The following is a 14,124-nucleotide window of genomic DNA, read 5'->3' on the forward strand; positions in this document are numbered from 1 at the left end:
TCAATCTTTTTTTTTTTTTCTTTGGTTTTAAAAGCTAGTAGAGGTAAGCTTGTTTCTTATTATTTTGCAACTATGAGGAATTATCTCAACAGCTGCTCTGTAACTGGAGAGTCACTATGGTTGGGAGAATGGGTGATCTCAGCAGGTTCAGAGGTGGCAGCTTCTGTTGGGCTGATTGTACACAGATATCTCAGTACATTCTGCATTTTGTACTTTCTTTGTTAAATGGTCGTGTGAATTGTTGTATGATACTTTAAAAGAAAATATTGTTACTGCTGCTCTTTCTTTTTTCTTGTTCTTTTTAGGAACCTGTAATGAAGAATGACCCCATCAATTAAAAAGACAATTTACATTTATCTTTTCAGAATAGACATGTATCAGTGTAGTTAATTTAATATGTAAATCAAGAATCCAGAAAAATGCAAGTCCCTTTGCCATAATAAAAATGCATAACCCGATTTTCCTTTCTATGAGGAGGTGGTATCATCAGGAAGAAGACTCTATTGTAGATTTAGATTACTTCTGACTTTCCTTTACATAGAGTCAGGAGAGAGTGACAACAGTGACAGTCTAATGCATGATGAAATTTACTAAGCAGAATTTTATTTTTTTAGTTGGTGGAATTATAATTTATGTAGTTGATATTGGAGTGGACTTCTGGGTAGCTAGTAGATATTTCTGTCAAGGACAATATTCTTGGAGTATATTGATACTGTGTTTTAGAGGTCTTTCGTCATTAATAACTCAGATATTCAGTTATGAGTGGTTTAAAAATGACTGGGAAGGTACCAATACTAGGAAGCTGAAATGGATTTTTCTCGTTCATCTCTTTCAGTGTGGAATTTTTATAAGGTAAGCACATTTTAAAATTTATTTTAAAATGAGAAATCATATTGCTTTAAGACAGTTTATTAAGAAATGCTTAATATGGCTTCAGGAACAAGAGTATATCTGGCCTTAGCAATTATTGCTCCATGTAAGCAAATGGATTTTTGTCTTCTTATGCCAGTGGTAAATTATGTCAGATTTTGATGGAAATGTAGATCTTTCATTTTACCTGTAAGTAATAATTTTTATCATTCACAGCCTAACTGTTTGATTCATTGGCCTTTTGATAGGGCATGCTTAATAAAAATGCTTGCTTTACAGAGTAATACTGTTGTAACTGATAAATGTCAGTTTATAAAGTGATGTTAAGAAGGGATATCATTTGATTACACTAAGCAGGTGAGACAGCTGAAGTAAGAGTTAATTTTTGAATCTGAAAGTCTAACCATATGTAGAAAACCCACAAAGATTTGGGAGAGAAACGAATCATTGAACAGTTAGTAAGAATACTTGCAGCAATACTTCCCGCAGGGACTGAGTTAATGGTGACAGGAACCTTTGTTTGCTGAAAGGCACATGTCCAGGAATAGTTTAAGATACCATATGCTTAACATTCTGTGGAGGCTTTGCTATAAAATGATCATTATAATTCTCATTATAGAGATCATTTGTTCCAAGATTTTACTTCCATTTTAAAACTGAGGTGAAATATGTTGGCAAAAAGTCCTGAATTGTAAATTATTTTGGGTCTGTAACATGCAAGAAACAGGAGTGAATATAGTCTTATTGGAGGCACTTAATAAAATACTTATTTAAAATGTCTCTTTTAACTTTGTATACTTTTCTACGAACAGTGATGACAAATATATTTATGCCAATGTAAAAATTCCCTTCACACACGTGTTTTATTGACTTGATGTTTTCATGGATTAAGGAAAACGATGGAGCTTTTAGGTGTCACAATCAACTTTTGCCTCTCAATATTCTTTTTCCTTTTGTCCATCAGCTTTACTTTCCTGCTCCTCCTCCTTTACAGTCTTGAAGTTTTAGACTTCACAGAGGAATATTTACTGACAGCTTTAATTTTTCTGGTGTCAGTTATTCAAAAAAGTTAGAAATACGTTAGAAATACTACATTTTGAAGAAAAAGAAAATCCCTCTTCAATTTTTCTGGATGCCATCTTATTCACTAATCAGATCCTTGGACATGGGTTGATTCATGTGACATATACCAAGATGTGGCCACAGGGACTCTACTAGGTTCTGCCTTTTAGAAGGGATGTCTCAGGGCTCACTGTGGCACTCTTTTTTTTGTCTGTTGCCAAGGCTTTTCATCTTCAGGTATGGCTGGGAGTGCTGTTCTTGTGCTCTGAGTTTGTTTCTTCCAGCCATCACCTCTTTTTCTGATAACTGATGATAAAGGTTAAGCCAGTAACTGTAGTATAGAATGGCAGAAGCTGCTCTTTTAATGTCAGGCCCAAACCCTCCCTTCTTCCCCTTTTTCTTCCATGACCTCATTCTCTGTAATCTGTTCAGGTCTCACCTTTGGCTTTTTACGGTCCCAGGTTGCCCCTAAAATTTCCTGCTGATTGGTGACTATCTCTAAGACCTCATCTTTCAACACAGACTTTCAGAATTCAGGTCCAAGCTCTGATCGTCCACAACTCTAGATACTGTAATCTTGATTCAGCACTTGTATCTACTCAAAAATGCTGCTTTTACAGGCAATTCTTCATGGATTACCTTCATCTAAGGTAATCCATGAAAGTCTTGGATTTACCTGAACTCATACCCTTTCCAACGAATACCTCTTACCATGAATTTCTATAATTTTTGAAGCTTCCTTCCCAGAATTAGTCCCATGTTCTCTGAATGACATTATCTAGTAAACATAATTTTGCCCTTTGTACTGACAGTGTTGTCAGCTTGATCACCTGTTCTCTATTGCACAAATGATATTTTCTCCTACACCACCTCTTATGCTTGTAAAATGTTTCCAAGTTGATATGGGTAAATTACAAAGTTCTTTCAGCCACTCCTCAAAATTCAGCAGTGTGATAATGTATACTGTAAAGTATAAGCTGATAACAGCAAGCTGACAGCTGTGCTTGTACCTTTGTGATCAACTATTATATGCTTCCTATTATATGTGTTTTCTTAGGTGTATCCATGTACAACTCCCTCCTGTCCTCCCTCTTAGTCATGTAATTTGTCCAGTTAATTTAGACAATGAGCCACTTGGGCTTATCACTGTAGTCAATGGATAAAAATAGATTTTGTCAGGACTCGGGTCATACTTGTTAAGGTGAGCTTCTTTAGAAGGTCATTTGTGGCAGGAACCTATATTGTCCAGTCACTACAGAGGAAAATAGGGGCCTAGACAGTAAATATGACTTGTCCAGTGAACTTAGGATGCTTGAAATTATGAGATGTGAATACACCGTACTAAATTTTCCTTCCTTCCTCCCTTCCTCCCTTCCTTCCTTCCTCTCTTCCTTCCTTCCTTCCTTCCTTCCTTCCTTCCTTCCTTCCTTCCTTCCTTCCTTCCTTCCTTCCTTCCTTCCTTCCTTCCTTCCTTCCTTCCTTCCTTCTTTCTCTCTTTCTTTTTTCCTCTTTTTCTTTCTTTCCTTTTCTTTCTCCTTTACTCTCTTTCTTTCTTTTCTTCCTGCTTGCTTCCCTGCTTCCCTCTCTCATATGTCTTTTACATGTCTTGCTCCATCTTTGAAACAGGGAACTTTATCATGTTATGTTTTTACAGTGCACAGCACAGTGGGAATCAGTCTGGTTATGTTATCACACTGCCAATGCTAAGTAATAAATATGGAAATAATATGTGTGTATACACTTATGTACATATCATGGAGTCATAGAGTCATAGAATGGTTTAGGTTGGAAAGGACCTTGAAGATTATCAAGTTCCAACCCCACTGCCATGGACAAGGGACACCTCCCACTAGACCAGGTTGCCAAAGACCACGTCCAGCCTGGCCTTGAACACCTCCAGGGATGGGGCCTCAACAACCTCTCTGGGCAACCTGTTCCAGTGTCTTACCACCCTCAAAGTGAAAAATTTCTTCCTAATGTTTAATCTAAACCTGCCCTCTTCCAGTTTAAAGCCATTCCCCCTTGTCCTATCACTACATGCCCTAGTAAAAAGTCCTTCCCCAGCTCTCCTGTACTGGAAGGCCACAATAAGATCTCCTCAGAGCCTTCTCTTCTCCAGGCTGAACAGCCCTAACTTTTTCTGCCTCTCCTCGTAGGAGAGGTGCTCCAGCCCTCGGATCATCCTCGTGGCTCTCCTCTGGACACGCTCCAGCAGGTCCATGTCCTTCTTATGTTGGGGACTCCAGAGCTGGATGCAGTACTCCAGGTGGGGTCTCACGAGAGTGGAGTAGAGGGGCAGAATCACCTCCTTTGACCTACTGACCACACTTCTTTTGATGCAGCCCAGGATACGGTTGGCATAGTATATATATATTAATATATAATTATTTTAATACATAATATATTAATATATAAATAATTTAATATATTAAATTAAATCATATTATATATATATAAAAATAGAGAAAAAATGAAATGAAAATTATTTCATATCATCTTTTAGTGGAAAGAATGTAGACCCGTAATTATATTTCACATGATATGTTATTCTCTGCAAGGAGAAAAATTAAGTTGGTAAAGTATGTATTAGCTATACTGAATAAAATTTAAATGGGTCACACAGATGTTAGCGGAACTGAGAACAGACTGCAGTATAATAGTCAACGTTAAGACAATAACACAGTCAGTGAATGTGGAAAAAGAGGACATTTCCCTGGGGCACCATATGAATTTTGGAGTCCACTGATGTGTAGCAGTTTGCAGCATCAGTCAAGGACACCTGAGGAAGACTTAATTTTAACAATTAATAACCTTCACTGTCAGAATAGAAGGCCGTACAGGCAGCAGCCATTGTGATATTGGCAGCTGCTATTGTGTCTCTTGATGCTTAAAGGTAGCCTCAAAATGCCCTGGATCTTTGAAGAGGAGCAGATGAAAAAGATTTTTTTTTCAAAGATGAATTCTAAATCCATGAGACATCAGAGCAAACATGAGTGCTTTGCTGAACCTGGGGTTGTTTCATTCACTTTTTTGAAAGGTGATGAGAAAAATTCAGTCAAGGTAGGTGATGTTCAGTTTATACTGGTACAGATTTAGCACCTGTTAGGTCACACCCAAACCAAGAATGGATCAACAATGAGGACTGAAGCTGGTAACGTGCCTCTAGCAATTTATTTGTATAACAAGAAGTTCCACAGGACAAAATAAATAGAAAGGTATTTAAGATACCAAGCCAGTGAGTACAGAGAGTCAATTGAAACTGGAAAGTTTGTAATGCTACTTTAAGTGAGTTAGAGGCTACATAATAATATGTGCTTGGTCACATTTTCTTAATGTAAACTTACTATCCTAAGTATTGACTTAGTTCCATCAGTTTCATGGACTCAATAATGCCTTTAATTGTCATTAATATGGCCTTTCAATACTTAGAAGATTAAGTTTAACATGCAGTGGAGGATAATTTTCCTTTGATTAAGGATTTATACGATGCTGCAAACTGTGACTGCGTCACCAGAATTTAGAAGGGACAGTCATTGCTGCCAGGTCTCTCTCACACCCTCCCTGCATGAATTTCTAAATGGCACCCACATCTTTATCAGTGTAGTTTGATGAGACGTGATGTGTAGTACTGGGATTGTGGTGGAAAGTCCTCAGTGGAAATCTGAGGGGAAGCAGGTGACATGGAAGTTTGCCTGCAACATGTGAAGGCTGTGAAGCAACAAAAACAAGTAGCTGTCACCTCTGTGAATTCCCAGTCATGCTTGGAGAGCCAAAATTTTCCTAATTTTACAGGAGACCAGGAGCAAACTTCATCCCTTATGAACTGGTGATGAAAGTCTAGGAGCGTCTCAAGAGCAGTGGAGCTGTGTTTCAATAAGTGTTTATAACAAGTAGGAGTCCTGTCATCTGTGTTCTCCACAAAACAACACTAAGGAAAACACAAAGGCAGAAACCTTTCTTTTTTTTTTTTTTTTTCACCTTATCAAGGTGAATACGAGCTTTAGAAACACTGGTAATTCTTTACTGTTCACACATGGCAATTCCAGTTGTAAAGAAATTGTGATTTTTTTACTCTATTGGCTTCCAAGTAGCTTATATACCTGGGATTAATGAAAAAAAGATCCTCTTTAATGAGTTTAGAATGTGAAAAAGTAAATGGCAAGTCTGCACTTCTCTATATGAATGACACACTACCCATATACATTCCACCTTCAGTTTAAGATGTATGTCTACTCAAAATACGTAACCAATCCAATACTTTTAATTACTGTATTTTTATTCCAGTTGAAGTAGCTTTTAAAGAGCTTTTATTTTCAGTTTGTGAAGATTGAAACATGGAGCTGCTATGGCAATGGATATATTAATATAGGAATATAATTATGATAGGTTCATAGCAGGCACAGTGTTTAGGTGAGCCGTGGGCATGATAAAGAAGAAAATTTGAGTCTGAGCTATCCCTTAGTACAGACTGAACTTTGCCCTTGGCTGTGAATGCAGTTGTCCAATGTTAGGCCTAAAAGTTGGCTATGGGCACTTCATAAATTGTCCGAATATTGCATGCCAAATGGGAGGTGGGAAATACCCTTAAGGGATAAAGGATTTGTCACAGTAAACTACAGTAAGTGATGTAGTCATGGGGAGCTCAGGGAATACCACCTCGCTTAATACGTAGTCAAAGAGCAATGGAAGTATTTGGACTTTTCTAGAAAACAGTGTATTTTATACAGTACTCAAAGTCAGAAGTGGACAAACTGAAATCACTACAATTAAGGAAAAATACTATAGCGTACCATCTTATAACGATATAAACCTAGTATACCACACTCAGAAGGAATATGCTTCCAAAAACTGGCAAGTGACTTCAGGTGTGCATCCAACAGAAATATTCCTTTTACAACATGTCTGGTTCTTGCTTTTCCTCTCATCTGCCTTCTCAGCTGTGAGCTCTGCAGCTCAAAATCTGTGCAGCTGGTTTCCACTTCTTGCTGCATGCACAAACACAAGCTCTGGTGAATGAGTCCACGGACACCTAACAGATCTGTCTACCCAATTGTTTTTTCTTGAAAACATTGCAAACTCTCCAGATGTTTACATCTTGGATGCAAGAACCAGATGTTTTGGAATCCTAATTGTTTTATAAGCTGAAAAAGGTATAGACAACATGCCAAACAGTTCAGTTCTTTGCTTATGAGTGAGTATTCAGAGAACAGTAAAATACACAAAAACATAACAGTAGAAAACAGTTTCCTTTGGGAGTAAATAATCTAGAGCCAGCTCACAGAATCAATGTATGGCCTGAATGAGGGGGATGCAGTCTATAAGTCTGCAAGGAGAAGAGCAAAGGATCTTCTTCTAAGGCTCCTCAGTAGCAACATAACTGCCCCACACCTACTACAGGTTGCAGTCCTGGGGAATTCTCGCTTGTATGGTTGACAGGCTTAACCTACCAGAGAATAAGTCATGATTCCTCTAGCATGCACTTAACCCAGGACCTGTAAATCCCAGCTGTCTCACTTGTAGCCGTGGAAGAACACCTGACACTGTGACCCATGTGGTCAAAGGATTCAGTCTTTAAAGATGGTTAAACTTTTAACACCTGGAGGAGCCAGGAATTCTTCCTAGCTCCCTTTGTAAGCAGGAGGGGACTGTGCGCCAATGTCATATTGGGACGAGATGATGCTGTAAGATCTGGGTGTCTAATGATCTGCTGCCCCCTGTTTTCTATGTAAAGGAAATGCAACTGCATGGGTTTCGTGGGATCCGTAGTGCGTATGATCCCGTGGACAATCAGGGAACTGGGAAACTGCAGCACTTTAGCATGAATCTTGAAATCATCTCAGATGCAGCCTTAGGGAATGGAAGTAGGAGGCAAGCTGAGGCATAGGACCTTGCCTTTCTCAGCCCAGATGTTACCAGGCTTGTACAACTGTGGAAGATATCCAAGTGATGGTCTGTGGTGTTCTGCTTGATCTCTCAAGAAAATAGATCCGAGTGGTTGATGTAATCTTCATAATCCAACTGACTAAATCCTGTTGAGGGGAAGACCTTTAGCAGCATTTATAATGCTAGATAAGTCAGCTGAATAACAGTGAATTTTCTTGAAAAAGGATGGCTTGTGCTGTCCTTGCCTGCTAGTTGTAGTCAAAATGGGTTCATTGGAGAAGAATATTGGAAGCTCAAGACATCTGGGAACTGAATAGGCAGAAATAGGCTTGAAAGTGGTGCCTGAAAGCTGTTATGCTCAAAATACTGTTTATGGGCAAACACAGGATTTATATACCTATAAAGCCAAGAAATTATTATTGGTATAGTGAAATTGTAACAGTTGATTCCAATAATCATTATTAGTCTAGATCTATTTATTACAGGAAAAGAAATAATACTTCTATGCATCAAAGTTTTAGTAATAATAATAATAGTGCGGTTAAAATTGTTTGCACACATATTTCTTTGTTCCTGTCCCTTTTCCTTGTTTTGCTCACCCTTCTGCTCCTCTGGGTCCTAATGTCAGCAGTTGCATTCTTGTGGGGGAGGGCATTAAAAGGGTGTTACCAGTGTCTGAAGTCTTGCTGGGAGGTACATGGTGTTCATGTTGATGGTTTCTTCTTCACCTTTAGAATCCACTTTGGGTCGTCTTTGTGTGTTTGCTAGCACACTTTCAGACTTTGCTTTCTCTTACTTCTCTGCAGCTTCATGTTCCCATGCATCCCTACAAAGAGGAAGGCAGGCAGAAAAGCCAGGAGGCCTGCATGGGTGAACAAGGAGTACCTGGACATGACCAAAAGGAAAAAGGAGGCCTATAGGGAGTGGAAACAGGGGCGGGTAGCCTGGGAGGTATACAGAGGAATAGTTCAAACAGCCAGGGATCGGGTTAGACAAGCTAAATCCCAGATCGAACTAAATCTGGCCAGGGACATTAAGACAAACAAAAAATCCTTCTTTAAGTATGTCAGTGAGAAAAGAAAGACTAGGGAAACTGCGGGCCCTCTCCAGAAGGATATGCAAGAACTGGTTACCCGGGACAGTGACAGAGCTGAGGTACTCAATGACTTTTTTGCCTCAGTCTTCACTGGCAAGGACTGCAGCCACACTACCCTTGACACAGAATGCAAAGACGAGGATTGGGAAAATGGAGAACCGCCCACTGTAGGTGAAGATCAAGTGCGAGACCACCTGAGGAATCTGAAGGTGCACAAGTCTATGGGACCTGATGAGACATCCGCGAGTCCTGAGGGAGCTAGCAGATGAGGTCGCTAAGCCACTAGCCATCATATTTGAGAAGTCGTGGTGGCCTGGCAAGGTTCCTGCTGACTGGAAACATAACCCCTATCTTCAAAAAGGGAAACAAGGAAGACCCAGGGAACTACAGGCCAGTCAGTCTCACCTCTGTGCCTGGCAAGATCATGGAGCAGATCCTCCTGGAAACTCTGCTGAGGCACGTAGAAAACAAGGAGGTGATTGGTGACAGCCACCATGGCTTCACCAAGGGCAAGTCATGCCTGACAAATTTGGTGGCCTTCTACGAAGGGGTTACAGCGGCAGTGGACAAAGGAAGACCATCTGATGTCATCTACTTGGATTTGTGCAAAGCACTGTCCCACACGATATCCTGGTCTCTAAATTGAAGAGACATGGAATCGACAAATGGACCACTCGGTGGATAAAGAACTGGCTGGACGGTCGCACTCAAAGAGTTGCGGTCAACGGCTCGATGTCCAAGTGGAGAGCAGTGACAAGTGGTGTTCCTCAGGGATTGGTACTGGGGCCTGTACTGTTCAACATCTTTGTCGGCGACATGGACAGTGGGGTCAAGTGCACCCTCAGAAAGTTTGCTGATGATACCAAGCTCTTTGGTGAGGTAGACATGCCGGAGGGGGAGGGATGCCATCCAGAGGGACCTGGACAGGCTGGAGAGGTGGGCCCAAGCCAACACCATGCAGTTCAACAAGGCCAAGTGCAAGGTCTTACATCTGGGTTGGGACAATCCCAAGCACAAATACAGGCTCAGCTGGGAATGGGTGGAGAGCAGCCCTGAGGAGAAGGACCTGGGTGTGCTGATTGACGAGAAGCTCAACATGAGCCAGCAGTGTGCAATTGCAGCCCAGAAAGCCAACCGTATCCTGGGCTGCATCAAAAGAAGTGTGGTCAGTAGGTCAAAGGAGGTGATTCTGCCCCTCTACTCCACTCTCGTGAGACCCCACCTGGAGTACTGCATCCAGCTCTGGAGTCCCCAAAATAAGAAGGACATGGACCTGCTGGAGTGTGTCCAGAGGAGAGCCACGAGGATGATCCGAGGGCTGGAGCACCTCTCCTATGAGGAGAGGCTGAGAGTTAGGGCTGTTCAGCCTGGAGAAGAGAAAGCTCTGGGGAGATCTTATTGCGGCCTTCCAGTACCTAAAGGGGGCCTACAGAAAAGCTGGGGAAGGACTTTTTACTAGGGCATGTAGCGATAGGACGAGGGAGAATGGCTTTAAACTGGAAGAGGGCAGGTTCAGATTAAACATTAGGAAGAAATTTTTCACTTTGAGGGTGGTAAGGCACTGGAACAGGTTGCCCAGAGAGGTTGTTGAGGCCCCATCCCTGGAGGTGTTCAAGGCCAGGCTGGACATGGCCTTGGGCAACCTGGTCTAGTGGGAGGTGTCCCTGCCTATGGCAGTGGGGTTGGAACTTGATAATCTTCAAGGTCCTTTCCAACCTAAACCATTCTATGATTCTATGATTCTATGTTACTTCCAAACTAGTTTCATCCAGCTCCAGGTCCGCATTTCTGTAAGTGACCATTGGTGAGTTGTTTGTAGCGGTGGAGTCTTCAGCGTCAAGCCATCCCGTATCATCCTACCCATGTACTCTTTTACACTGCATCCTATGTCTTCACATCTCAGGACCTGTGCTATCATACCTGAACTATATTTCTCTATTCAGCATCATCATGTCTGTCATAAATTTCTCATTTGATACAGAATATCTGCTTGTTACTGTTACCTATATAAAACTATGGCTGTACCACACAAAAATGAACAAAAGTAAAACAAATTAGCCGCCTGGTCTACTGGAAGAAATCACCATTTTTTTTTCTGCAGAAAATCCAAGCTAAACCAAGTAAAACAGAGTCACAGACAGGTCAAGAAAACTTCAAACGGAGCAAGTCTGACAAGCCCCAGTGCTGAGGCCTTGTGAAGCTTATGCCACATTACTAACAATGACAGTGCCTGTTATGGCGCTGCGGCATTACAAGGCTTAGCCTACAGCTAAGAATACACATCAGTTGTGACTAACTAATTCCATGTATCTTTGCATTTACTGCTTTTTTAGAGGAAATGTTCATTTAGGCTTAATTGAAAATAAACCAGAACTGTTCTAAAAGTCATTCAGGTGCACTCGTTTGCCAAGGCAAATGACTTCTTCATGTAAAACCACTCAGATTTTTAATAGAATCTGTCAACCCAGGAATCCACGTGTCTTGAAAATAACTTTCTGAAAGTATTCCTGAGTATTTAGAAAATAACAATGTAGTGATTTTTTTTTAAAGCCTGTTGTATGTTTGCAATTCATCAGATATTATCCTTGGGTCTTATGGATCTATGTTATACTGATATAAATGTGGATGTTCACAGCTGGATATTCACTATTACACTTAAAAGGATACAAAGAAAGTGAATGAGTATCTCAAAGAGAGACTGAGAGGACATACTGAGGGGATTTTCAGAAATGTGGTACTTTTAAAGAAATAAGATACTATCAAAGTAAAGCTTGTAATTTTTATTCAGGCAAGTCTCATTCTGTTCTAGTAGTTTTTACATTTTGTTGGTATCACTGGTCATAAATGATTACCTGACATCACTGATACCAGACAGATATTGGACTAAACTTTATCTTAGTAGAAGGTACTGGATTACATTCAAAGATAAAATGTGAATGGAGGATGAAATGGGAAAAATTGTTGCGAGGCTATGTCATTTTATTGAGTTGCACTTTTAAACAGTGCTGTCTAATCAAGTCTCCTTTTTTTATAGGTATTGGTTTGCTTTGAAGTATGGCTGCCAAGCTGCATTTAAACCAAATAGCAGCGGAGATGCATCAGAAACAGACCCTCCCAACTTCATTCAAAAACAAGCCGTTGATGTTGTGACTGATATTAACATGCTCAGGGTGTTCAAGACTTTTCTTGAGACCACACCACAGCTTTTTGTCCAAATTTACATCGTCATGGAACATGGCAAAAATAATATCTGTCAATGTGAGTCTGCCTTTCTCCCTAATTTGCAAGTTGAGTATCTTACCTAAAAAGACAACTCGTGATTGAATAACATTTTAAACGCACCTTGGAAAACATACACTCCACTGTATAATTAATCTGTATTTAGTTAGAATTTCTGTCTAAGAGGTGGTCCGTTCTGCTAAATCCATGAGAGGGAAGATTTCACTGTAACAAGTCGTAAGATCTAATAGAAACATAATGATACATGACTTGAAAACAAGCTATTGCATACAATTAGTATATAATTTTAAGAACAATTTGTTTTGTGTACTTTTGCTTACAGTTTCTTCTAAAACGACTAACTGGGAATCTTGAAATCAGTAATGTGTTTAGAGCAGCCCTGTGAGCTGTTACTACCATCATCCACACGATGATACAGATGAGGGAGAGAGTCAAAAAAACCCTAAGGATACATCAGCATTGCAGAAGGCAAGATGATGAAGAGATACTGGTTCAATTCTCAGAAGCAAGACAGCAGCTGTACCATTTCCAGCTCTAAAACTAGCAGCATTATTGGCAAGACATTGACTTACTCGAGGTTGGAATTTATCTAACCAAATGGAGAGATCTGCACTGCTGTCTTGTGTTCCTTCATAGTCCATGGAGTCAATAGGTACTGAGACAAAATGGTCAGATGAATCTCATCTTAAATATTACCATGTGAAGGATCAAGTCTTAGTTATAGATTTCTACATTATAGACATCCCAGATCATTATCAGTTGCCTAAACTTAAGGATTTATGGGCTTTTTGCAATACTTTGGGAATTTCTAAGTCATCTGTATGGACGTGGCCAGTATGACACGTAACTTAGGTGAGACCATCAACGGCCAGAGACTGGCAGGATAACATAGGCATACCAAATAGCATTAGATGCCTAGATGTAGGCAACTAAACTGAGCTTTAAAATTAAGGTGACTTGTTCAGGAGCACAGAGGAAATACCAAAAGTGTTAAGAAAGCATGAACTTGTCCAAAACGTCATTCAGAAATTATAATGTAAAATAAGTATTTTTTTCTTCAGTCTAACATTTTTTCTTGCATTTTGTCTAGATGCTGCCATTATTATGTCATTTTGTGGTATCTCCATTTCAACTGTTGATTATCAGATATCATTACGAAAATCCCTGCCTGATAAAGAAGAATTTTCTGTGCTTCCCAAGTTAGTGTACCTTTTCTATAAGCTGCTTACCATCACTTCTTGGATACTCAGTATTTCACTGATCACTCTACTAAGTGTTAAAAGTTCTGTAATTCTGCTGACATTTCTTTGGATCTGTGGCTTCACCTGGACTTTGAAACAACATACGGCATTTTGCAAATCTAAGAAGATGGAATATCTGTACAGAACTGTTGTTGGAATCATTCTAATTTTTACCTTTTTTAACATAAAGGGGAGAAAAACAAAAGTTTGCATTTCTATTTATTATGCTACTCATACTGTTGTAACTCTAGGTATTTTGTTTGTATATATGTTTTGGAAACCTTCCATTATCAAGGACATACATTTTACAATTGTGAGCATCCTAACTATTGTTAGTCTGGTGTTAGGTATTATTTTTCTTGTTGTTTATTATAGGCATTTTCATCCCACTGCTTATTGCAGACCACAGGCATGTTCAGATGAAGTTGATGGAGAGGTAGGACAAAAAGATAGAATGGAAATTGGTAGATTTCAAAATTTCATAATGCAATGAACCATATAGATGTTTTTGTGTGGACTTCAAAGCAAATATTTGCCGGACCATCTGTTTGTCTGTCATTGTTTCTTATGTATCATCACTGAGTAGTACATAATGGACCAGAGGTATTGGCTCTGAATAACTATTGTTTTCTGTGATGCTGTACAAAGCATTTAGAACATGAATATTTCTGTATATGTTGGTCAAAGTTACTTTGGAAAAGAAGCAATTTAATCTATCCATCCAACACAATT

The 14,124-nt window shown here is 39.7% G+C and overlaps 1 protein-coding gene across 1 annotated transcript; it reads left to right on the forward strand.

Moving 5' to 3' along the window:
- Positions 1–577: 577 nt before the first annotated feature.
- Positions 578–13,885, forward strand: XKR9 (XK related 9; the record flags this gene model as incomplete). Its single annotated transcript, XM_082499055.1, has 3 exons — positions 578–852; positions 11,946–12,169; positions 13,242–13,885. 3 exons carry the CDS (start codon positions 578–580, stop codon positions 13,883–13,885), a joined length of 1,143 nt encoding a protein of 380 aa, XP_082355181.1.
- Positions 13,886–14,124: the final 239 nt, after the last annotated feature.

This window comes from Vanellus vanellus (assembly GCF_965231255.1).
Source record: "Vanellus vanellus genome assembly, chromosome: 2".
NCBI lineage: Eukaryota > Metazoa > Chordata > Aves > Charadriiformes > Charadriidae > Vanellus > Vanellus vanellus.